This window comes from Planococcus citri, chromosome 5, assembly GCF_950023065.1.
Source record: "Planococcus citri chromosome 5, ihPlaCitr1.1, whole genome shotgun sequence".
NCBI classification, from domain to species: domain Eukaryota; kingdom Metazoa; phylum Arthropoda; class Insecta; order Hemiptera; family Pseudococcidae; genus Planococcus; species Planococcus citri.
The window spans coordinates 45,151,386-45,175,525 of NC_088681.1; the positions used below are offsets into that span (position 1 = coordinate 45,151,386).

Consider the following 24,140-nt stretch of genomic DNA (forward strand, 5'->3'; position numbering starts at 1 on the left):
TTCTTTGCTTCCAACATGTTTCCAGATCTTACTCTTATTATATTATCAGTGTATATTTCTTCAATTAAGCATACTATTTGTTTGTTCCCAGTTGGATGAAAATCTGCCCTTCTGCCAATGAAAACGCCGTAAAGAGCCGTTTAATTGGTGTTTTATACTTAAACGCCAATTCACAGGTGTAATTTGAAGCGACTTTTTAGGTCGTTACATTTTTTGCACAGCAGAAAAAAAATTTCTGCTAAAAAACACGCTACAGGAATATTTTGTAGCCTATTTTTCTCAAGTAAGGCTGCTATGCTTTTAAATTAAGTGGCATATATTTGCACGTCAAAAGAAACCAGCTACAAAATATGCTATGAGAATGTTTTGTAGTGTATTTATTAGCATACTTGCTGAAAAAACGCGCGTAAATGTGGTATTTTACCCGTGTTTTAGCTTAGTACCAATGTATAAATATTTATTCACTTGATATCAAGTGCCCTGATGGTTAGGGTATGAGAGTTCTTGCTCGCCAATCCGGGGACCCAAGGTCGATCCCCGGCTGTGCCAAAACATTTTTCATGAACAAACAGCAATGGCAGATTTTTACGATTAGGGGCAGAAAAACAAAATATGTGCTGATTAATAGGCAGATATGTATTGGTGTAAAGTGCCGGAATTCTGCCCGCGTTTTTAAGTCGCGTTAGGGCAGATTTTCACCCAACTGGGTTCACTTCAATTTTCCTCAGGATTTCAAACAACTTCTTCCTTCATACTCGATTGTACCCCTTCTCCAGATCAATGAAGCACATGAGCGTTTCTAGGTTATAGTTACTCTCATGTCTTCTCCATCAGCAGCTTCATTTCGTATTACCCATCTATGCACAATCTTCTCTTTCAAAATCCATTTTGGCATTCCAATATTAACTTATTGGCTCCTCATGGCTCTCAATTCTTCTTGCTAAGTACTTTTTTTTGAAAATGTTTTCAATTTGAAAATTAGTTTTGAATTAATTTTTGAAAATGACTCTTCATTTGAGCAAGATAGGTATTTTGGTACCTACTGGATTGATTTATTAATAGACAGCTTAATTCATCATTGTTTTCTTCATATTTATTTATTTATTTATTTATTTTTTTTTGAAAAATTTGAGGGGTATTGAAAAGTGGTCACCTGTCAAAAAATCATAAAATCACAAACATTTTTATGATGCTTTCAGTCCTTTTGAAAATTTAATCACAATCAGACATTCTGAAAGGGGAAGAAAAATAAGAAGTTTAAAGGAGAATACTGGGTAAGCTGAAAAAGGTTATACATTTTTTGGCGGGGCAAGAGTATAAGTACCTATAGGGGAGTAATAATAAATTTTCCATTCCATACTATTTCAGCAGTTGAAAAGGTAGGATTCAATTAGCACAAAATTTAAAATAAATAATGTAAAAATTTTAAACAACAGAAAACTTATTTAAAATTTTAAGGCTTTTTCAACACTTCAAGGATTTCTAAAAGAAGGAGGCCTACAAAAAAATAATTCCAAGACAGAAAAATACCTAAAAGGTTTCTCATTCAAACACCATTTAAACCGCAGAAAAAAATTTCCACAGCATTAAAACTTAAAGAATAGTTCGACGATAAAACGAACAATAATATTTCGAAAAATTTCCAACTTTCAGCTTCTTTTGAAAACGCAACAACTGCGACGACAGAGTAAGAAAAGGAAAAAAACGTCAAAAAGAAACATTTTAAAAGGCACCATTACGACGTAAAATATTCTTCTAAAATTTATCATTAACTTGGCCATTACATCGCTGTCGCTGGCGGAGCAGTTCAAACACCTCATACACCTAGTTCTCGTGTACATCTTAAACTCATTAATTTAATACAAATGCATTAAATAGGAAAAAGTTACGTGAGAGTTGGTTGCCCTTTGCGTTTCAAACAAATGCTATAGAGGAACCCGAGTCTTAAAAACAATTCCAACATCGCTGGCTGCAAATTAATGACTACTTAAGTTACAAACAATACCACCATTTAGAGGGTATTTTTTACGTTTAATTTAATTTTAACCCTTTTAATAAATCCTAAATAAGGAAGACAATAAGAAGAAAAATCTTTTACACGAAGACATTCGCAGTGATAAATTTTCTCGCCAACGAGTAAAAGTGAAACCACGCTAGCTAACAACGTAATAGCCCCAGCCTCAGCAACCGTCGTGTCTTTTGTTTTTATTCATTTACAGCACGTGCGAACATTTATACGAAATTCTCAGGGTACTAATTTAAAATTTCCTTCTCGCTGTAATTCACTTTATGAACAACTTATTCCTCGATACACACAACTAAGAAACGAACGAGCTTTTCCGCAACTTAATATATATCTACTTACTCGTAAATTGCTTTCACGTATTCAGATTCGAGATCTTTTTGCGCGTCAATTGGAACACCCATCGCGGTTTCTGTAAACATTTGCAAAATTATTACCATTACAGACGTTCACTACGAATATTTCAATTGAACCAGAGTCGTGTATTATAAATTATTAAAATTAAGTACATTAAAAATACGCTTCGGTGTATCTCGTTACCTCTCTCAAGACGTCTCTCGTAGAAAAATATTAAATTACTTTCATTCCTCGAGTAGCTCAGCATCGTACTGAGGTACTTTCTATAATCTTTCAACTTCTTATTTTCACGAGAAAAACTTCAATTTAATGTCGAGCTTATTCAAAAAAGCGTAAAATTTTTGTGAATTTTCATTTACTCGAATTATACTACTCTTATTACTTACCCACGTCGTATATAAATTTTCTACTATATTCATTTTCAAAAAGCTCTCATTCAACTGATTGAAAAAAAACCACGAAGCTTTGATCGTGAAACTTTCACGATTTATTTTTAGAATTTTCAAATTAGATAATTTTTTCAATTTAAAAATTACCGAGATACCTATTGAAACGTACATCAAGTTACCATTCTGAGGAAGATATTAAAATAAAAAATCCACGAAATCTTCGTTTGTAGGAAAATATCCCAAATTTATGCTTACAAAGTGAATTTTTCCCCATCAAACTCACCAAACAAATAACTGGTTCGCCTAAAAAACTCGACGAAACGAAAAACTTTATATTAATTTTTTTTCAATCCCATAATTTCGTACTTTTGTTCGAATAAATTTTTCCACTTTTAAAAAATATCGTCTCGAGATGAATTTTTTATATAGGGATGAAACAAGCTACACTTATACTTTATTGTATTTGTATTCCAACTTGGTATTCTCAAACCGTAGGCAAAAAAATTTGTCCGGCTACGAATACAAATATAATGTTATCAAGCTCGAGATATTTTCAACATAAAAAATTTTTCATAACGAGATGAATAAAGAAATGGAGGACTGCATGGACAAGAATATCGGGTACGAATTTGGCATAAAAAAATAAAATCTACTAAATCAATCTTCGAATAATAATTTTAAGGAAATTTTCGTTTCAGAACAGAAAAAAAAAAGGCGTGTAAGGGTGTAACCTTATAGTGTCTCCACGTTTCCTCAGAGATTGCTGCTGATTGACAGTGATGAACCCCTAAAGTACGATAAATTTTCAATATCAACTTTCCAACCATACCATAAGCTCAGACCATAGCCAGACTTCGGTATACATTTTGGCGCCTTTATCATTAAAATGTGATAAAAAATATGTAAAACCCTCTTATTTTTTTGGCCAGAATTTTCTTTCGCGATGTAAGAAAACTTAATGTACATATTTTGCCCACGTTGAATATTAAAGGCGCCGTTAAGCTGGGAAAACATCAAATTTTACTTAAAACTATCACATCGAATATGCTGTTACTGTTACTGGAAAATAAAATGTTTTAATGGCTTTAATAATGACCCAAAAGATGAAAAAAATATGCTGACGTGACCGACTCAATTTGCGAGAATTTTTTTTATAGGCTTATGCTTTTGGAGTGACTGCCACAAATCGAAAGATGTATTGAACTAGGCGAACCAAAGTTTTATTTTGATATCAATTGGATGAGATCATGTTATAAATTTTTTGGCTTAAGCTTCCTAGGAACCTAACTAAAAAAGGACGACAATATTGTAAAATTAAATAAAATTTTGCAATTCTATTTTGATCCAATCATCTCGAATTTGAAGCATAATTTGCATTTTAATATTTTTAAGCATCTTCTCATCTTTCAAACTGTAGTCGAAATAAATCGATTTCAATTAATAACACAGAAACTCAGAATGTAAAGCAAATGGAGGAAGTGAAAAAAGGAAAATTTGAGGTACCTACCTATTTCAGAATCCCAACCTAAAAAAATCACTATGTTTAAAAAAAAAAAGTTTCAACTTGAATTACCTATTCAACTTTCTGCCCTAAGAACCACATAAAAATCTTCCTGTACGACTTTCAAAAAGGAGAGGGGGTTGGGGTGGCAGAATACGCGAAAAAAATAAACAAAGGGGTGTGATATTTCTTACTTACTGTGAATTTTCATTTTTTTTGTTGAAAAAATGCCAATCAAAACAAGCAGGAATATTTTTGTACCTATGGCAAAATTTCATACCATTTTGACTATTGACTCAATTCAGTTTAATGCATAGTTCATGGCATTATTCGGCTATTTAATAATCTAAAAATAGGGAGGAAACCAACCTCCCTGTCCTGTTCCTTCATATTATTCCTAATGGCTGTAATCAGAATCGTCGAGAGCTGCGAAGGCCCAAAGTTAATTTCTCAAGATGAAATTTCAAACAAATCAAGTGGATCTTATGACGTATTTTGTTAAGTACAGTCTGAGTTTTTCAATTTTATCGTTTTGAAGGCCCTCTTCCCATTCCCATAATATGAAGTTGAAATTCAAATTCTGAATTCATTTCTAAATGACCTTAAACCGATCTTCATAAATAAGTTTTGGGGTCTAATAATTCTGTAGGTACCATTTTTATAAAAAACCTTGATTATTTTTCAGACACTCGAACAGCTTTTAAGCAGTTTTAGGTGGTTTTTTTCATCTTTCAAAAAAAAAGCTACTACTTATTTTGATGGATTTTGCCAAAAGTTTCGGGATTTTTTCAGCTTTTTAGTGGATTTTAAATTCATTTATCAAAAGAATTTTTTTATTTTCTGCATAGGCCTACCTGGATACTCCCAATTATCTAAGAAGTTTGAAACTAATTTTGTAGATTTTCGAGAAATTTTTGGAAAAATATAATCTGAGCAAGGAATACTCGTTGATTTCAAATTTCCAAACAATTCTGCACAGATTTAAAACAGCTTTTGAACAATTTTCTAATTTTATTTAAATCATCTCGAGACAACTTCAAACTTTCTGGACAATTTTGATACCAATTTTGATGCATTTTTTGAAAATTTTTAATCGGTTTTGAAATTGTTTCCAAACAGTTCTTCCATCTTGACGACTTTGAACTAATTTCGAACCTCTTTTTAGAATTTTTTTTTTTTTTTCGATTTAATAGCCGATTTTCAACCTGTAGATTTTGAAATGAGTAAGTAGATAGGTAGTTTTTTAAAATGATGATTTTCTTTTCCAAAAATGTTTTGAATAGGTAGGTAGACTGATAATTTTCACGAAACTTTTTGATTTTAAAAGGACATTACAGATGATTTAAAGTTGGTTTTCCTACAATCAAGATTAACCTTCCTTTAAGTTTTTGATCTTTTTTTTCTTATGTTATGGGTCAATTTTTGCACAATTTTGAATGATTTTTCATATAAAATAGAATTCAAAATTTAAAAAAAATTGAATTTGAAATCATAATGCCAATTTTCAAAACTTTTTATTTTTTTACATTTTTATTGAAGAAGACATGTTGGGCAAAATTCTGGGGGGGGGGCGTTTTTTTTTCGTTTTTTGGTGAACGACATGAAAAGAAAGATGATGGATAAGTTGCCCATCTTTGAAATTTGAGGGGCAACCGAGCTTTGAAAAAAAAAAAAAAATGCGAAAAACGTATTTTTGACCTTGGGAATGGGCAGTACTATGGAAAATAAACAAATTTTGTCATTGTAAATTTTTGCCCAACTTTTAAATTTAAGGGGTCAGAAATATCTTAAAATTAAAGGTACATAGATATTTAAAAAAAAATAAAATATTTCTGACTCCTGCCATTTCCAAGTTTGACAAAAATCCATAATAACAAAATTTGTTTATTTTCCAAAGTAGTCCTCAATTTTTTCTTCTAAAATATTTCTAGCCCCTTCAACTTCAAAGTTAAGCAAAAATTCTTAGTTATCAAATTTGTTTATTATTCCAAAGTGCTGCCTATTCCTAAGGTCAAAAACACGTTTTTCTCAATTTTTTCTTCTAAAATACATATTTTTAGACCCTTCTTCAGCTTCAAAGTTGGACAAAAATTCAAGATGACCAAATTTGTTTATTTTCCAAAGTAAGTATTGCCAATTCTCAAGGTCAAAAATACGTTTTTCGCAATTTTTTTCAAATTTCGGTTGCCCCTTAAATTTTAAAGGTAGGCAACTTATCCATCTATCGTTTTTTTCAAGTCCTACCCGGCTGTATCTAAATCTGAAGTTTTGACATTCACTCACCAGATACCAACCCTGTATAGGTATCTACGTATATTTTTCAAAGGTAATTTTTTGTCAATTTTTTGGTTCTCATTCCGTACCTAAAGTAACAGTTTTGAAAGTTGCATGAATTTTGGATTTTTCGAGACATTGTTTTTGATATGTACTATTCGACAATTTTTTTTCTGCATTTGCGACGAAATAAGGGAGAAGGGATACAATTATTTAACATTTATGATGCCTAAAAATGTGATTCCGAGACCAAAACTCCGTAATATCCTTCTTTGTCGTCGCATTTTGAGAGACATTTTCACCAAGAACGAGGAAAAGTTTTTTTTTTTTGTATTCTTAAATAGTTCCAACAAAAAAAAAACACACACTTTTTTCCACTCATGTTGAATGTGAGATCTCAAAACGCGATGATATAGTGTAGGTAATAGCATCAGAGTGGAAAATTCCCTCATGAAATGACTGCAGCTACTCAAGTCTCAATCCATTTTGTTGACAGTGTTCCTTTTTTTTTTTTTTTTGAAAAATTTGGGTTTTAAAAATAGTATTTACCCCTCTGGATCAAAATTGGACCTCGAAACCTGATTATAGTTGAAACTTAATCAAAAACGTTTTCCAGGGCAATAGATAGCAATTTTTGGAGTATTTTGAAAAATTGCAATACCAGTGGGATCGTAATTTTTTGACGGGCATTATTTAGAATTTGATGTTTTTGTGAATTATTTATTTCATTAGCCTGCATAAACCTTTTTGTTTCGGTTAGCTTTGGCGAAAAATGAGAAAAATCTATTGATATCTGAGTGATTGAGAGGTTCCTGTGTGAAATTGAGAGCAGCTTGAGAAATCAGTGTTGACATTCCCACCTCTCTTCTCCAGTAGGTATTCTAAACTAATTCACTTCGCAAAAATCAAATTTTCAATTCATCGAGTCCATCTTTCAAATTTTTTTCAAACATTTCGTGTCAAAAAACATAAACTATACCGACATCTACTGACTTCTAATAGAACTCGGTTTTCCATTAGACAACGCAACGACTACAAACAGAATAATTTCTCACAATTCCCATTCTCATACACTATTCACCATTTAGATAGCACCACAATTCACTCCATCGTCAGATACATACTGCAAAAACTAACCACGAGTTGACATATTGTATTCTCTTACCGCAAATAATATCCAAGGCGCATAAGGTAATGTAGGGGTAAACGTCGAAGGGTGGCTTGTGGCATTTTTCTTTCAATCGATTGACTAGAATATCAACTTTTTCTTGCATAACTTCGAAGAAAATATCTAAAATTTTGAAATGGAAAGTCGGCGTGATCATTTTACGATGCGAGTGCCATTTGCTGCCTGAAACACGAGATGGAAAAATTAAAAATTATACATTTCGAAAACTGTTTTTAAACATAAGTATTCCTTTTCTTTCAGTTTATACCGTCGTCGTCATCTTCAGTTCGCGTACTCGTACAGCGTATTTTGCATAACAACTACGCTTAAAGTAGGTAGGCATTTACCTACTTCTCTATCATTTGAATATTTTCTAATATGCATAAGTTTACATGTTGTTAAGAAACGTATTGCATAATGGGCGATAAAAAGGCGCGCCTTATGTAAAGATGAAGAAAAAGCTCGCGGAGGTCGCGTTTACCACACAGGGAGATAACCTTGGCAAGAATGTTGGAATTTTGTTGTAGGGGTATCAACGACGACCGACGGTATAATCTGCTTAAAAAGTTCATGCCATCAATCAGACTTAATGGCTTATTTATCGTCGTAACAATTCTCCCCACATAAAAGACCGATATCGGAATCGGTATTGCGGGTAAGAAGAGGCACACTCTTTATCATATTTCAAATCAAACTCACCAGAGCTCGTTAACAATCCAGTACCAAGCCACGGGTACAGAAACTTATACGTTAAAGATTTCTCGATATGTTTCGAACTGCTCATAATTATCTGTAAATTAAAACATAATTTAGAGTAATTAAATTCATTCGTGTGCCTAACAGACGCACTGCCAAGATAAGTAAATTGATTTTTGTACTCGTTCGTGACATTTAATTTACCTTGAAATCACGACGCCGACAATGTCCCAAAGGTGTGCGATAAAGTCCGTTAAAAAGTGCCTCTCGCTGTCATTCGCGAATTAAATACTCTCATCTCATAAGTCGAAATTTATTATCACTCTCTTTTTTTTCTCAACAATTAAACTATACTTTGGAGTCAATTATCATTTCATTAGTCGAATTTTGATTACGAAAGTATCAAATTTCATTCGAAATCAAAATATTAAACGGATCAGTAAAATGTTATTAATTTACACGAATTTTTATTTATTTTATTTTACCCCAACGTTCCAAAAAAAAAAAAAAAAAAGTAGAGAGAAAATTATCACAAGTAACCGGTATTTTTACAACGATCTTTATTACCCAAGTGTAAACGTCTACTTTTCTTAATTTCCTGTGAAAAATTAAGAAAAATAATTTCATAACATTTATTACTCGTGAAAAACTTTATCGCTCTTTTTGAAAATATAATTTTGCAAATTCCTCTTTCTCCTCTCCAGTGTACGTTTAATCTATTTAACCAATTCTCGAGCTCGAATCCCATCGCGTAATTTGTTTTCTAGGTACCTGTTTTACATTTTTTTTTTCAAAATTTACCTCGGCGTGTTCCGGTCTCAGGATATGGACGAAAGGTACAGGTCCAACCCATGAACGAAACAATGGACTGAATCGTTTGGTCCTTTGGTCAATTACTTTGAACAATTCTGAAACACGAATAAAAAATCGCGAATATTAGCGCAAGGATACGTATAAATAACGCTATAAAAACAGTTTGACAGTTGAAGTTTCCCTATTTCTACCTACGAGTATCTACTGTTACCCTTTCATCGAAAGCTACGTATCAACAAGTTCGTGTGTCTTTTATATGTTTCTATATAAACGTCAGAAGCTTTGACCGAGTAATAAATTAAAGTTGAACGTATCCGACGTATGTTTTAAACTTTCAAAAAGCAACTTCCAATAAATAGCAGAATATTTTAAACACGTTTTCAATCTCAATTTTGAAATTTTCTTACGTGAGGAATCGATTTACGAAGGCTGCTTTTTTGAATGAGAAAGTGTTTTGAAATTTTATCCAACTACAGCTGATGCTGATAATTTTGTTCGAGTGTTCGGGAGGATTTCATTGTACTAGTTTACATTTAATAGGTATCGTCGTGTGTCATAAAAAATGTCAAACACAGCTCGTTTTTCTTTTTGTAGATACCCATTGAATTATTTCGACAAATTTGCAAAAATGTTTCATTGAAACTACCTACGTAAAAAACTGACAAATAAAATTTTAGTTGGGTATCTATGTGAAAATTATTTCACTATTTGTAACACGTTACCTACGTTAAAATGGACCTTATTATTGAAAGAAAGAAAGAAATGTAGAAAATTTATTGTAAGTACCTACCTAAAAGCATTGATTTTCTATTGAATTTATTGCCAATATTTAAAATATTGGTTCAGTTATTGATGAGATCATGTCTAAGAAGCTCTGCAGAATAGCTGTGTACCAATTCATGTTTTTGTTTTATGGGCAATTACCTACTAGAACTAGAATTTTTCAGCATAAAAATGCTTCAAAATGAATTTCATTTTTTTTTCAATACAAATGTGAGAAAAATTTTTAAAGGTGGAGATGAATATGACCGAAATCAAAATTTTACAAAGCTATCGATTTGAACATATTTTAACATCTCGAGTCCATTTGAGAAGTACGTAATTTTACAGCAAAAATTGAAAGAGGGCCTGTGGAATGGAGCCCAGCCACCACGATTTTTTCAAAATTATTTAACTGGATACCTATGTTTTGACACCAACGATCAGTTTCCAATGGAATTTAATTTCAATTAGGTGAGAAAAAAAGCGCTGGAAAAATTGAACAAAATATAATGTAATCTTCCCCATTTGAACAAACAATATTTCAAAAGTAATTTTCAATTTGTGAAATGTCATTCAGGAGTTTGAAAAACATTCCACACAGAAGCGAATAAATTTTAAAGTAGTGTTTGATTTCTAACTGTCAATTTTAAAATTTCTCAAATTTCAAAGGCATCTAGTTCCCAGAAAATATTTTTGCTGAAAAAAAGAGGAAAGTGAACAAGTCCTTCGTATTGAAATTTTTAAAATCCAAAGTCTCATTTTTTGAGTAAATTATTGAAATGATTGTCGCACAGTTGTTTTCACTCCATGGGGTCAATTTTCCTCTACCGTGAGAGTCATTCAAAAATACAATTTTATAATCATTTTCAAAAACTCCTAAAATGCAGTACAGAAACAGAAGTACCTACCTAAACTATTCTTCAACTTGAAATGGGCTCATGAAGTTGAAAATTTAACAAGTCATTTTCATATCAACCTTGATAATTTTGGAAATTTTCTAGTTCCTCCTTCATTTTATATAAAGGTCTCTGTAACGTTTGAAATAGCGAAATGGGTAGGAAATAAATACATACACGTAGAGCCTGAAACTTGGAATTGAAAAGAAGGACTTTGGAATCTACTTATATTTAACTACATGAATTTTCAATAATTGTGGGGGGGTGAGGAGGAAGGGAAATGTGAAAATCTATTACTCTCCAGCATTATTTTTGTAAATAAAAAAAATCAATAAATTCACAATTTTATGTTCAATTTTTTTCTTCATCAACAGAAAAATGAACAATTTCAAAAATAAAAAGAGCATGCAAAAATATGTAGATATCTATTATTTACATCACCAGCCAAACTTTCACGTTTTAAATGCAAAAAAATCAAAATTTCACCAAACTAACCAAGAAAAATGAACGTTTGTATGTAAGTAAATCAGATAGAAAAATTGTGTGTAATCCATCAAGTAATGTACCTAGGTCATTAACAAGCATCAGTCAATGGACAACTTTTACGACATTTTTTTGAGAATCTAGAATTTCCAAAATATGGCTGGAGATCTCAGAATGGCCTGAAATCTCTCCCGATCTACTCAGCATGTTGAAATTAGGGTCCAAAATTAATTTCAGTTTTCCAACATTATTGGGTATTTTAAGAAATTACAAAAATCTGCGGGAGGTTCCATAAATGCTCAAAAAATTCTTCGAAACAGTTTCCAAACAATTTCGGGGAGGGGAAGGAGGAGCCAAATTTAAGAAACATATAAAATCTCAGCTTCTCAAGTTAATTTGGTGAAATTTTTAATTCTTTCGTATTTTTGTACCAACGATTTTTCAGCACTGGAAAATTTTGGCTGGTGATTAGCCTATATGTTTTTAGGACTTTGTCGATTTAGCTTTGTCCAGTTCGAAAATATTTTACGGATTGAGATTTCTGTTGGCAATTTCTTGAGAAGAAAGGAGACAGAACGGCGAAAATAAGGTGGTCTGGGAGGGGGTAGGAAATCTCAAGAAAATGTTTTAAGTGGTGTTAATATACAGAAAGTTGCCCATTTTCCTAACTTGTATTCAATTCAGGGGCTTGAGAACTCCACTAAGGGTATATCGAAATAAAAAACCGATCTTGATTTTCAAATTTAGCGTAAAACTTGAAACTATTTTAGATAAGTAAGTTACATCGAAGTTTTTGAATGAGTCAGGTATTCAAATATAAAAATCTGACGATTGAGAGGGGGGCGGTGGTAGATTAAATCTAAAATCTATCGTTTTTTGTAACATTGTACACGCATTTTTTGGTCGTTTTGTCATCAAAATGTATGAAAATTAACCGTTTTTATGGTGTAACAGAAAATCAGGAGAAGTTCTTTATTGGAAATTCATTGAGTATTTTTTTTTGTTTTTTTTTTTTGGAAATACTGCAACCAGTGATTGAGCCTCTCTCCCCCCCCCCCATAATAATGCAGAACATAAATTCAGAAACCTAAGGAACTTGGTAAGACATTGTTTCGAACAAGTGAGTACTAAAAAAATGAGGACTAGAGTAGGTAAGGTCGTTTTTGCATTTTTTATTCGATTTTTGGAAAAGTAGAATCATTTTTCAGCTTCCAGAACAGTGAAGACCGAAAAACTCCGACGAATTGCGTATGTTTAAAACTTCCTAAATTTGGGCACCTAAGTCATTCAAGACAGTGGTTTTAAAACCATATGCATTTTTAATAGCATTTTTTCGCATTTTTCTATTTCTCTGAAGACTTTATAGTGGTTTTTATTCATGCTCAACGACAATTTGAAAATTTGAAAAAAAGAGACAGTATTTACATCGTAAATTACGTAAGTAGTTATTTTTTCATTTTTGAAATTTTAAAACCAGGATCCAACCTTCCATAACGATTGGTGATACCTAATCACTTTTTCAATACATTTTCAATTTTACAACATGAAAATATTCGTGCTAGTAAAATGAATTCCTCTCTCTCTTCCAGTTCTTAGGTCACAATATTGAGTAGACTATGAAATAGCACTTGGGTCATTCCATCTTCGAAGCGATGATATATTGATCAAAACTGATTTCATAGTTCAAACGGGCATTGAAATTTGAATTTTTTAAGCATTTTGAAATGTGCAAAAGTTGAAAGTTGAACTTTCCAATTGAAAGTTCAAATTTCAAACTGGCGCTGTAAGTGGGAGCTACCATTTAAAAATCTGAAAAAATTACCATCGATGTATCTTTTGATGCTTTTTTGAAATATCTTATTTTCAAGATGGGATCTCTCAATTTGGGGGGAGTACCCCCACCACCAATTTTGGGCAAAACTTTCGAAAAAAAAACTGGGGCATGTGACATATTGAATTGTATGTTTTTGGTGACGTTGAACACGAATATGACGTCAGATTTTTGATTGGACCCCATCCACGGCCCCCAGCACCTCCCCAAAGGGGGTAAATGTCGAAAAAAAATGATTCCATTCGTGTGACATATGAAATAGCATGTTTTTGGTGACGCTGAATTCGAATATGGTGTCAGATTTTGAATTGGACCTTATCCACGGCCCCCAGCACCTCCCCAAAGGGGTAAAAGTCAAAAAAATGGTTTCATTCGTGTGACATATGAAATTGTTGGACTTTTACCTATTTAGGGAGGTTTTGGAGGCCATGGGTGAGGCAATTTGAAAATCTAAGGCTATATTCGTGTTCAGCGATATCGAAAACATACTATTTCATGTGTCACACGAATGAAACCATTTTTTTGACTTTTACCCCTTTGGGGAGGTGCTGGGGGCCGTGGATAAGGTCCAATTCAAAATCTGACACCATATTCGAATTCAGCGTCACCAAAAACATGCTATTTCATATGTCACACGAATGGAATCATTTTTTTCGACATTTACCACCTTTGGGGAAGTGCTGGGGGCCGTGGATGGGGTCCAATCAAAAATCTGACGTCATATTCGTGTTCAACGTCACCAAAAACATACAATTCAATATGTCACATGCCCCAGTTTTTTTTTCGAAAGTTTTGCCCAAAATTGGTGGTGGGGGTATTCCCCCCAAATTGAGAGATCCCATCTTGAAAATAAGATATTTCAAAAAAGCATCAAAAGATACATCGATGGTCATTTTTTCAGATTTTTAAATGGTAGCTCCCACTTACAGCGCCAGTTTGAAATTTGAACTTTCAATTTGAAAGTTCAACTTTCAACTTTTGCAAATTTCAAAATGCTTAAAAAATTTAAAATTCAATGCTCGTTCGAACTGTGAAATCAGTTTTGATCAATGTATCATAGCTTCGGAGGAATGCGCTGCTGAAGTTGAGTACCTCGAAACAATGTGAAAATAATGGAAGCCCCCACCCGCCCCCTGAGGGGGGTGGGACCAAACTGATTGCAGGTTTCTTACTTACTGGGTGGGTAGATATTGTAAAAAAAAAGTTGAGCGAAATCGAAAGACATGACTCAAAAAGCTGGGTCGAATTGACATGGAATGACCCACAATGTAATACTTTGCTAGTTTGCTCCTTGTTTACTTTTATGGTTCCATATTCAAAACGAACGAGAAAAGATACCTATGGTGAAAAGAGCACAAAATGGAATGTGTGGGCCTTGTGCTTCATAAAAAATGTAAGATCGCTTTAAAAATTTCAGTTCAAAAGTACCCTGATCCTGACCTTCAAATTATCAATTTTCTGTTGCGAAATAATTCAAACTACAAGCTGAAATATTTTTAGACAGTTTAATGAAAATATAAGTAAATAAATAACAAAAAAAAAAGTTTCCATCTTTTAAAAAATAAAGTCGATTCACGAAATGGAAAATATCTACGTGCGTATCAGTTCAACAGGCCAACTCATTTCATGTAATAAACAGGGTCGCGAACCTAATGGAAAATTTCCTACACTTGCATGGAAACCTTTCGCAAACAAGACCAAATCTAAATCTCGTTCAACTGCTCGAAAAGCTCAACTTTTCATTAGGAAATTTAACAAGCACGACTAATAAAATATACTTCGTAATAAGTTGAAACAATTGTTAGAATGTTGCAAAAGGGAAAATTTAAACAAGTGAACAAGCTCATGTTGAAAATAGTTTACGGTAGAGGTAGGTACACGAACGAATATACCTACCAATACCTCTACCTACATAATGTAAGTACTCAGATATGTTTTTCGTCAGACAAACATATGAAATTTGAAAAGTGCCTTAGGATAATAATTCTAATAAGTTCAACTTGTACATATATAATGTTTATCAATGTTCATTAAACACGAAACCGATCAGGTGCACTATTCCTCTAATTAAAGTTAGTTGTATTAACGAAAAAGGCAGATACCTATGTAAGTAGGTAATCTGCACCAAACCACGTCTCTCTTATTGGTAGGTAATTCCAAACACGAACGTGTACTAAAATACATAAATTCTCAAAGGTGTTGGGGAGAAAAAAAAAGGTCACAAACCAGTGAAAAAGATACCGTGTTGGACTATTTTTAAAACTTGATTAAAAAATAGCTGAAAATTAAAAAGCAAGGCGAGTTATGTAATTTGGTAAGACTGGTGCTGGATACCTACATAAGCATGAATATCGAACGTTTGGAAATATTATAAGAGATTTACGGTTGAAATTTTTAATTTGCCGGATGTTTTTTGCTTTTATAAAAAGGCTTAATCGTTATCGAGAGAAAATAAAAGTAGGAAAAAAGTTTAGTCTTAGCGGTATACTATACAGCTTGTTGAGCTTATTTTTCTGATTAAAATGCGCCCGCAGTAAAACACGATAGTAGAACTGTAATAACGGTAACCAAAAAAAACGCGTTCAACTTTAATTAACTTTGGTATAAAATTTATATTTTTTCTTCTTTATTCTACGGTTGTTTTTAGAAATTAGCAATTTTCGCGAATTAACTTGATTAATATTTTAATACGGCAGATAGGGCGACGAAGTGCGCGCGAAGGAGGCGAATATTTTTCGTCGACGATGTTTGCATTTCTTTTCGAGCCGAATATCGGTTCTGTTTCATTAAATGCCATTAATGCTGTACTGTGTAGCCCGCCAAAGTACCAATATTAAGTTTTCCGGTTTTCATCGTGTGGCCATTTTCATAGCCCTGGTATAAAATTAGTACTTCCATTTACTACGAGTATAGACTTATAAAATAGGTCAGATTTTATAATTTACGCGAATGATAAAACGTATCACACGATCGTGTGCATCCTCGGATGTTCATCTTTTTGTTTTGAAATACTAGCAACGAAAAAGGCGAGCGGAATTTATTTCGCCGAGATTAACGATTCGTGTAATATTTCTTCTATTATAAACACATGAATATATTTAGCATAATATATAATGTATCTGTTACTGTTCTGGAATTTGAGAGAAAAAATATATTCGAGTTACATTGCTATATAAAACGGTGAAAATTCAAATATACTCACTATTTCGAGCGACTTTCAACTGTAAAACGTTGCCAAATAATGGCATCGCTTTTGGGCCCGGTAATTTATCTATGTATTTGGCTATCCTCTGCTTTTTATTGTGCGCTTTCAAAAAGTAATACAGAGGTATGATGATTAGAATACTTATTAACGTTGTTAGAACGAGATCCATCCTGTAAACAAATTGAAAATTCATTAGCACAAGGTCTATACATATTATCTGGATCAGATTCAAATACGTGGGCCAAACTAAAACTATTAGGTACTATAATTTCAAAAATACGACTACCTATATAGGTACCTAATAATTAAAAGGAAATGAACGGTAGGTAGGTAGACTAAATTAAATGATACAAGTAAAACATTTAAATGAAACATTGAACGGATATTAATCGATATTTTTTATCAGTTTCAGATTGCTGCAGTCGACGCCGAAAATTTTGTACAGGTTCAGCAAACATCCGTGAACCAAATACACTTACTACCTACCTTGAAAAAATTGAAGAAATGTACGTTAATGAGCCATCGGTGTAATTAATTTATAACCGATTTACCCACTGAATTACTCAATAATTCACGAGTTGATAAGATGATTTTAAAATACCAAACAACGTTTAGATTCTCGGTCACTCAACTCGTAGTATTTTTCACTATAAATTTTCTCAATCATAATTTTACAGCTGATGTTGAATTAATTAATTGGTCGCTTCGTCAGAAAATTATCGAAACCTACATACTATGTAGAATTCGTTATCTAAAATAATTGGTATTAAATTACAAAGATAAGAAGTTAGGACGGGGAAGTTCCATTATACACGAACCGTAGATAGGTATACGGTTTCAATGTTTACTTGAGAAAGCTGAGTTGAATGAACAAAATAAACATCGAAATTTTGTAATAAAAAAGAGTAAACAGATTGATGAAAAAGTTTCTAGCGTAATAGAAACAATATTGTTATCAGTATATACCAAAGTACTTATAGGTTTCATCAACCTTGTAATTTCTTCTTTCCCCATCTGACTAAATTTTTCAACTTTTTCACTCATCGTATTTCAATTTGATAAGTTGAAAAAAAAATTGAAACAATTTTATTAAAATTCAATCCAAAATATTGATGGTGATTTTTGATCTAACGAGAATAATCATTGAAAATATTTCTTGCATTTTGAAATCATTTCTCAACAGATTTTTTCAAATGGACCATTTCCATGTTAATTGTCAAATCAGTCTGGCTTATGGATAGGTTTTAAAATTGAATTTGCTTGGAAAATTTCGGTTTTCTAACTTTATTTGATGAAATTTTGTTAAAATATTTCAAGTTTCAAAAATCTGGAATTTTCAAAAAGTCGCTGGAGACTCCAAAACGACTTGAAATCCACCTGCAGTCGACTTCGTAGCGTCTTGAAATCAGTTTGCAGAATAAATTTCGTCTTTCCAACTCTATTTGATGAAATTTTGTGTGAATTTCAAGTTTCAAAAATCTGCTGGAGGCTCCAGAACCACCCTAAACGGTCTGAAACAGTTTCCTATTGATTTGTCAGGTCGAAAATAGGGTATATCCCAAATTTCAGCTTTCTAGGTCAATTTGGTAAGATTTTGATTTTTCCCTTCATTTTTGGCCTTAATTTGATTTTCAAAAATTCACCAAAAATCGAAAAAGGCACTTTAGCACTTCAAATTTTGTCAGATGATGAATTTTTACTTGCTCTTTCGATCTACTTTTGTAAGGTTTAAAAAATTTCGTGCAAGCACTATGTTGGAACGCAAAATCTGCGATTTCGGATGACCTGTCAATCAAAATGACCGCCATTTTGCGAGTAGGGCCATGTTTTTTTTTTTTTTTGAGGAGAAGTGCTAGAAATCTTCCTTAGCACTCATGATTTAAGAAAAAAGTTGTCCCGGAGGATTAGCAGGGGGTGCAATTGATCCTTTTGCGGGCCCACGGCTATCATAGAGGGAGGAGGAAGGAGGGAGTAGGCAAGGAGCCTCAAAATTTTGGTAAAAATAGGTATTAAAAAATGTTAAATATCGTGTGACGTATTGTTTCATGTGTATTCAAGAGCACCGAACACAAATATTGAATCATTTTTTAAAACCCCTCATACGGCCCCTCCCTATTGGTTTCCCAAAATTTCCAAAAAATTGAAAAAAATCACGAGATAATATATCATTTTTTAGGTTTTGGAGGGGGTTGATCACAAATAAAAACTTATTTTTATGATTCGCCCCCCTCCTCCTTTCAGCGTTCTAATGCTTGCCAAATTTCCTAAAAATTGAAGTACGAGTAGCTGTGCGATGGATTATTAAATTTTTGGTAGAGTTGAATACGAATATTTGCTCGTGTTTTTTTAAAAATTATTCTACGCATGCGAAACGTTCATTGGCTCTCGCCAATTTGAATTAGGGGGGGGGGGGGGGGGTTCACAAAATTCTGGAATCGATGGTACCTAAAAGCAAAAAAATAGAGCAACAAATCTCCTGAACATCTGAAGAGTAGATTTTGTATTATAGTTGGAGCAGCCCCAAGCAATTCAAGTCCAAATTGGGCATCATGTCGAGAAATTTAAACAACTGAAAAATAAGAAATCCCACTCCACTTTTCCCAAGCAGGTTGGAAGACAATTATAGCGATTTTTTTTTCTTTCCCAATATTCTGAAGAATCGGGAATTTACTAACAAATAAGGTTTAAGAAAAATCTGAGGACCTATATAAATCAAAATTAGCTGGGCTGATTTGACGTAGAATGACCCAAATGTATCCCTTCATACCTCTTCCCTCCCTCCCATAGGTATTCTCTGTTTTGGAAGTTTTCGAAAACGATCGTTTTATCAGCCAATGATTTTTTCTCATTTTTTTTTTCAACTGAAGAGAAAAATTGTATCTGCAGAAATATTCATCAATACACTCCTTTTTGTAAATGACTTTGCGTCATCAGAAGAAAAATTGAAAAATTCAAAGATGATTCGAAATGTTCTTATTTTTTTTAGAAATTTTTCAAAGTTGAAAGTTGGTTGAGCTAAATTTTAAAAATGATAAAAAAGAAAATCTAAAAAATCCATATTATGTTTTGGGGGCAACTTTTTTCAAATTTGGTTGAAATTAAGGATCCTAGTTTCCCCAAGGGTGTGAAAATCTTATTTCAAAAATTGGGTTTTTATTGCAAAAGATTTACTTTTATTAGAAGGAATCTCACGAACAAATTTTCTCAAAATTCAAAGCTTTAACAGTTTCAAGATACGAGCCAACAAAGTTCAACAGTTTGGCAAGGAGTCGCAAAAGAGTGAAAATTACGAGACTTCTTTGCTTACCTTCCTAGAAAATCAGAACTGAAGTACGAAAATGATGGTGGTTATTTCACTAGACTATCGGAAAGAACATGTAAAAATAAATTGAGATGAATCAGGGAACTTGACTTGATTTTTAAGTCCATGTAAATAGTTCAATAGGAAGAGGTCAAAAATGATAAATAAATGTAACATTGATTTTCACTGATGAGATCGTTTGAAACAACTAACTATGTACTTAGGTATGTACTTATCATATTTTACGATGTTTTAGAACCACTGAGGAAAAAACAAAGAGTTTACATTGATTTAGATTACCTCACAGAGCAAAATAGTAGATAACGTACCTATATATAAGGCTAGGTACGCAACTTTACCTTCAATTTTTAGATCAAAATTTTTGATTTATTCCTTAAAAAGCATAGAGTAAGTATTGGTTTTCATTTCAGGTGGGGATTTAGGGAGGAGAAATTTTTAGAATTTATTCAACGTAGAAAATCAGATTTCCGTCCTGATGGTGATAGGTAAATCGAGGTGTGATGACATTTTTTGCTAGATCATTTTGAAATCTTGAAATATGTAATTTCAAATTTCTCTCTTCAGTTTCACTTTAAACAAAACTTGAGCTTGACGAATTTTAAATTATGATCACATTCGAAATTAAAAAAAAAAAAATAGTCATCAGTTTCTTAATCATCGTAGTATTTATATCTATCTATCTAATAATTTGAATTTAAAATAATTTTTCACCAATTAGGTAGGTACAATAGTTAGGTTTGTATAAAAAATAAATGAATCAATTGTACATAAATATCTACATTTTATTTAGCAGGTGTTTTTCAGTCATCAAATTAATCTGTTAGAAAGTAGGATAGGTATTCTAAAATATCGAATAGGTATAACTGTGTAAATAACAAAATTGCTTTTCTGATCTGAAAATTGGAAGCAATGCATAAATTTACTAACGTGAAAAATCATCTGATGCAAAATGAAACTGAGAGGGAGGGGAAGTTTTTGAAAAAATTTCGTAGATAATACTTATATGAATAAACATAGGTAAATGAATCGAGGTGAAAATGTGTCAATTTTAAGAAGTGGCGAAAATGGCTTGGTTGGAGGAAGTGGTCTTTAAATTCTAAAATCTGCGAAGTAAGTTGTTTTTATTTTTAACCCATATCCAACAACACAAAATGAACGAGTTTATGGCAAGGTGAAAATCATCATTACCTACTTCATGAATTGAGGCTAATTCTAAAGTAGATAAGTAGACTCTAGACTGCTACCATACATTTTTTCAAGGTTCTGAAAGTCTAATGACAAAAAAGTGCGTGTATCGAAAAAAGATTAGCATTACTTTTATAAAAAAATTCTCTGCCTAAAACCATAGAGTTAATTTATTTACAGGTACTTTCAAAACGTTGAAAACATTTACCTACTTATGGTAAAAATTTTCGATTTCCGATATCTCTATTCGTCATTCAATTTTGTGGTAGAAAATGGCATTATATTTTTACAAGTCAAGAACAGCCATTTTCTCTTCTTCGAAAGTAAACCTCCATTACCTAGATACTTACTCGGGATTGATTCTCTCATATTCTCAACTTTTTCTTTAAAGAGTTCAAATATCTGTGGGTGATTATAATTTTTTCAAAATTTTAAGACACATCAGCCCTCATTATCATTTTTAGCTGAGAAAATTTATGCATTCCTTGAATTTTCATTTCTTACCTATCAATTTGCTTTTTTTTTAGGTTTCAAAATAGGTAGCAATCAGCTCGTTAACACCTACTTTACCTCAACACCCCCATCGCTCCTTTTTCAAAATCATTTCCAACATTGAACTCCATAATATTATGCAGTCGTATTCACCTTGAAATGCATCATTTTATATTTTACTAGTAGCTGAGAAATTCGCGATGGTAAAATTGAAATGCATTATTTTTATTACACAAACGAATGAATTGCCGATGCCGGTGGTTTTTCGCATCGACACGTACCTAAACTTATAAGGTTATTTTTTGCAGTGGATATTAAGACAAATTGAAGCCGTTTATCTGATATGGTAACGTTGTTATTGCTCAAACTGTAACATTTCGTGAAATAGTATTCTTTACGATATCGTATATCTTTGACTATATTGGCGAAAGATATAAAATATTACATTGATAAATGTAACCGTCGTTTATAGAACTACGTGAAAATAACATTCGAGTTAAATTATTACGTTCAATTCATATCTGGTACTATAAACGCGAAATAACTCTTACACTGGAGAAGAATTTTTCATTCGCGAATTAGAAATACGGAGAATTTTTCATAAAATAGGAAATTATTATAAACTCGAGTAATTGAAATGCTAACCTACCTGAATTAATTTTATGCTGCAAATCTACCGAGGGTATAAAATATTATATCACTAACACTAAACTATGTAGGTAACAACAAATTTCTTAAAATGTATTCGACGAGAGATATGCTTGAGATGAACTCAACTCGCGAATGGCGGCCGGATTAAAGATATGAATTTATAAAAGCGTTAAATTTCGTGTTGATTTACCCTTGAAATGAAATGCTTTAACCTTTTTCTTTGCCGGGTTCTTAATTAATTGGGTAAAAAGAGAATTGGACTTTTATCTGATTAATTTTATGGTCTTTCGAATATGATGCATCAGCTTTCACTTTGATATTTGATGATTTTTTAATTACCATAATAGATAATAAGAGATGGATACGATTGCATTGTGATTATTTACGAATTCGAAACATTTTTTGTTTAAACTAAAGTTATACTTTAAGTAGGTATAGGTATATTTTGAACATGAAAGTAGGTACCTGAACATCGCATAAATTAGGTCTGCCATTTTTATTGCACTATAAAACACGAGCAAATTATCACACTTATTGCACAAGTATGTATCTAATTTTAAATGCACAAATTTAAAATTATTTCATTCTCTAATTCATTTCACTATGGTTACTTTTGCCAAAGACGTAACGTCAAATATCATAATTTTCACATTTATCACTAGTTGAGTAAATATTTCCACGTATATGTAGATACCTCATATGGTTATACCTATGTTGTGTTATGGTCGTATTTTTTTTCGGCGCTTTCAACGATGACCTTCGGTGACGTAAAGTTTTCGAAAATTATCTTTTCGATATATGAGCAGCTGTAACATAAATGGTGTGCCTTCAACAGTATCAGTCATAAATACAACTATTTGTGATAAACTAAAGCGGATACATTATGAAAATTAGGTGTCTAAAAGACGACGACATTGTCCTAAAATGTTTTTTTGCAATATGTAACACTTGAGCTTACACGTTTTGTTGTTGCTGCTTGTATTTAAATGTATTGGATTCTAATACGATAAGATAATTGCATCGAAATTTTCCAAATTAATTTACGAATTATGAGGTTCAAATATCAAATTAATTTTGACCCAGTATCTAAAACGCTGTATTGAACGGCGAATCGTTCACTTTAATAAGACACGAATTATCTGCCTGAATGGCAAGGTTCGAGTTCTCTCGTCACTTTGAAAAGCTTATCATTTGGAATGAAATTTTGCTCATTTTTTTTCCTATCAGTTTTTTTGGAAAATATAATATGTCGTATGTGGTCACGTAGACTTTAACTTTTGTTTTATTCAAATTGCCACTTTGTATTAGAAATTGTTCAAAAACCTCACTTTATTCCTCATCACTGTGTATTTTTTTTTTTTTTTTTTCGGAAATGGTTCAATTGATTATTGGCTAGTGTAGAATGAGTTCATTTTTTCCACCTTTCTTTGCTCCGTTATCATAATTATGTACCTAGTGCTTGGAGCTTTATGAGCTTTTTAAATGGAAAATCCACGAAGAAATTCGCGAAAGAAATTTAGTATTTTTTTAGCACCCTTATGGCATTGAAAAAATCAATTATTCTTTCTTCGAAAAACAAAGTAGTTAAACTATCTTTAGCTAGCAAGGCTGCCGCCTGCCGCAACCACAAGCTTTGTTATCGTTTTCCCCAAGTACCTGCAGATTTTTATTTTTAAAATGCAAGGGAAAAGGAGATTCCAATTCATAGTTGCTATAGCAGATTTCTTCTTCTTCTTCTTTTTTTTTTTTTTTGAAAATATGTAGGAAAATGTTAGAGTTGCCACCAAATCATAGACTAACTATTTTCGAGTTTTATGAAAGATTTCAGGATTTCATCGAACACAATTTTAAAATTAAGAAAAAAAAACACTAAACTTGAATAATTTTAATATTTTGTAACAAAAATATCGATGAAATTACGAACCGTTTAAATGATTCAATTTGTACGTAAAGATAGGTAGGTACCTACTCGAGTTGAAAAAAATCGATTGATAATTTATACCTATGTTTACTTACCTAGATAAAGGATTGGTATGGAAAATTGAAACTGAATAAAAAAGAAATTAGGAATGAAATTACATATTCAAGCAAT

At 32.2% G+C, this 24,140-nt stretch overlaps 1 protein-coding gene across 3 annotated transcripts in view; it reads right to left on the reverse strand.

The window, feature by feature from the left end:
- Positions 1-24,140, reverse strand: part of LOC135846235 (cytochrome P450 4C1) — a 37,472-nt gene that overhangs the window by 11,197 nt on the left and 2,135 nt on the right. The window contains exons 1-7 of one of the 3 annotated variants that reach the window (XM_065365213.1): positions 22,743-22,762; positions 22,514-22,552; positions 16,396-16,568; positions 9,210-9,316; positions 8,412-8,502; positions 7,710-7,895; positions 2,366-2,435 (exon numbers count right to left, since the gene is read on the reverse strand). In XM_065365213.1, coding sequence (XP_065221285.1) covers positions 2,366-2,435; positions 7,710-7,895; positions 8,412-8,502; positions 9,210-9,316; positions 16,396-16,568; positions 22,514-22,552; positions 22,743-22,747 — 671 coding nt within the window. In that variant the 5' untranslated portion in view covers positions 22,748-22,762. Of the gene's footprint in view, positions 1-2,365; positions 2,436-7,709; positions 7,896-8,411; positions 8,503-9,209; positions 9,317-16,395; positions 16,569-22,046; positions 22,218-22,513; positions 22,553-22,742; positions 22,763-24,140 lie in introns of those variants that run through there. The other 2 variants (XM_065365215.1, XM_065365214.1) reach the window with 2 other exon arrangements.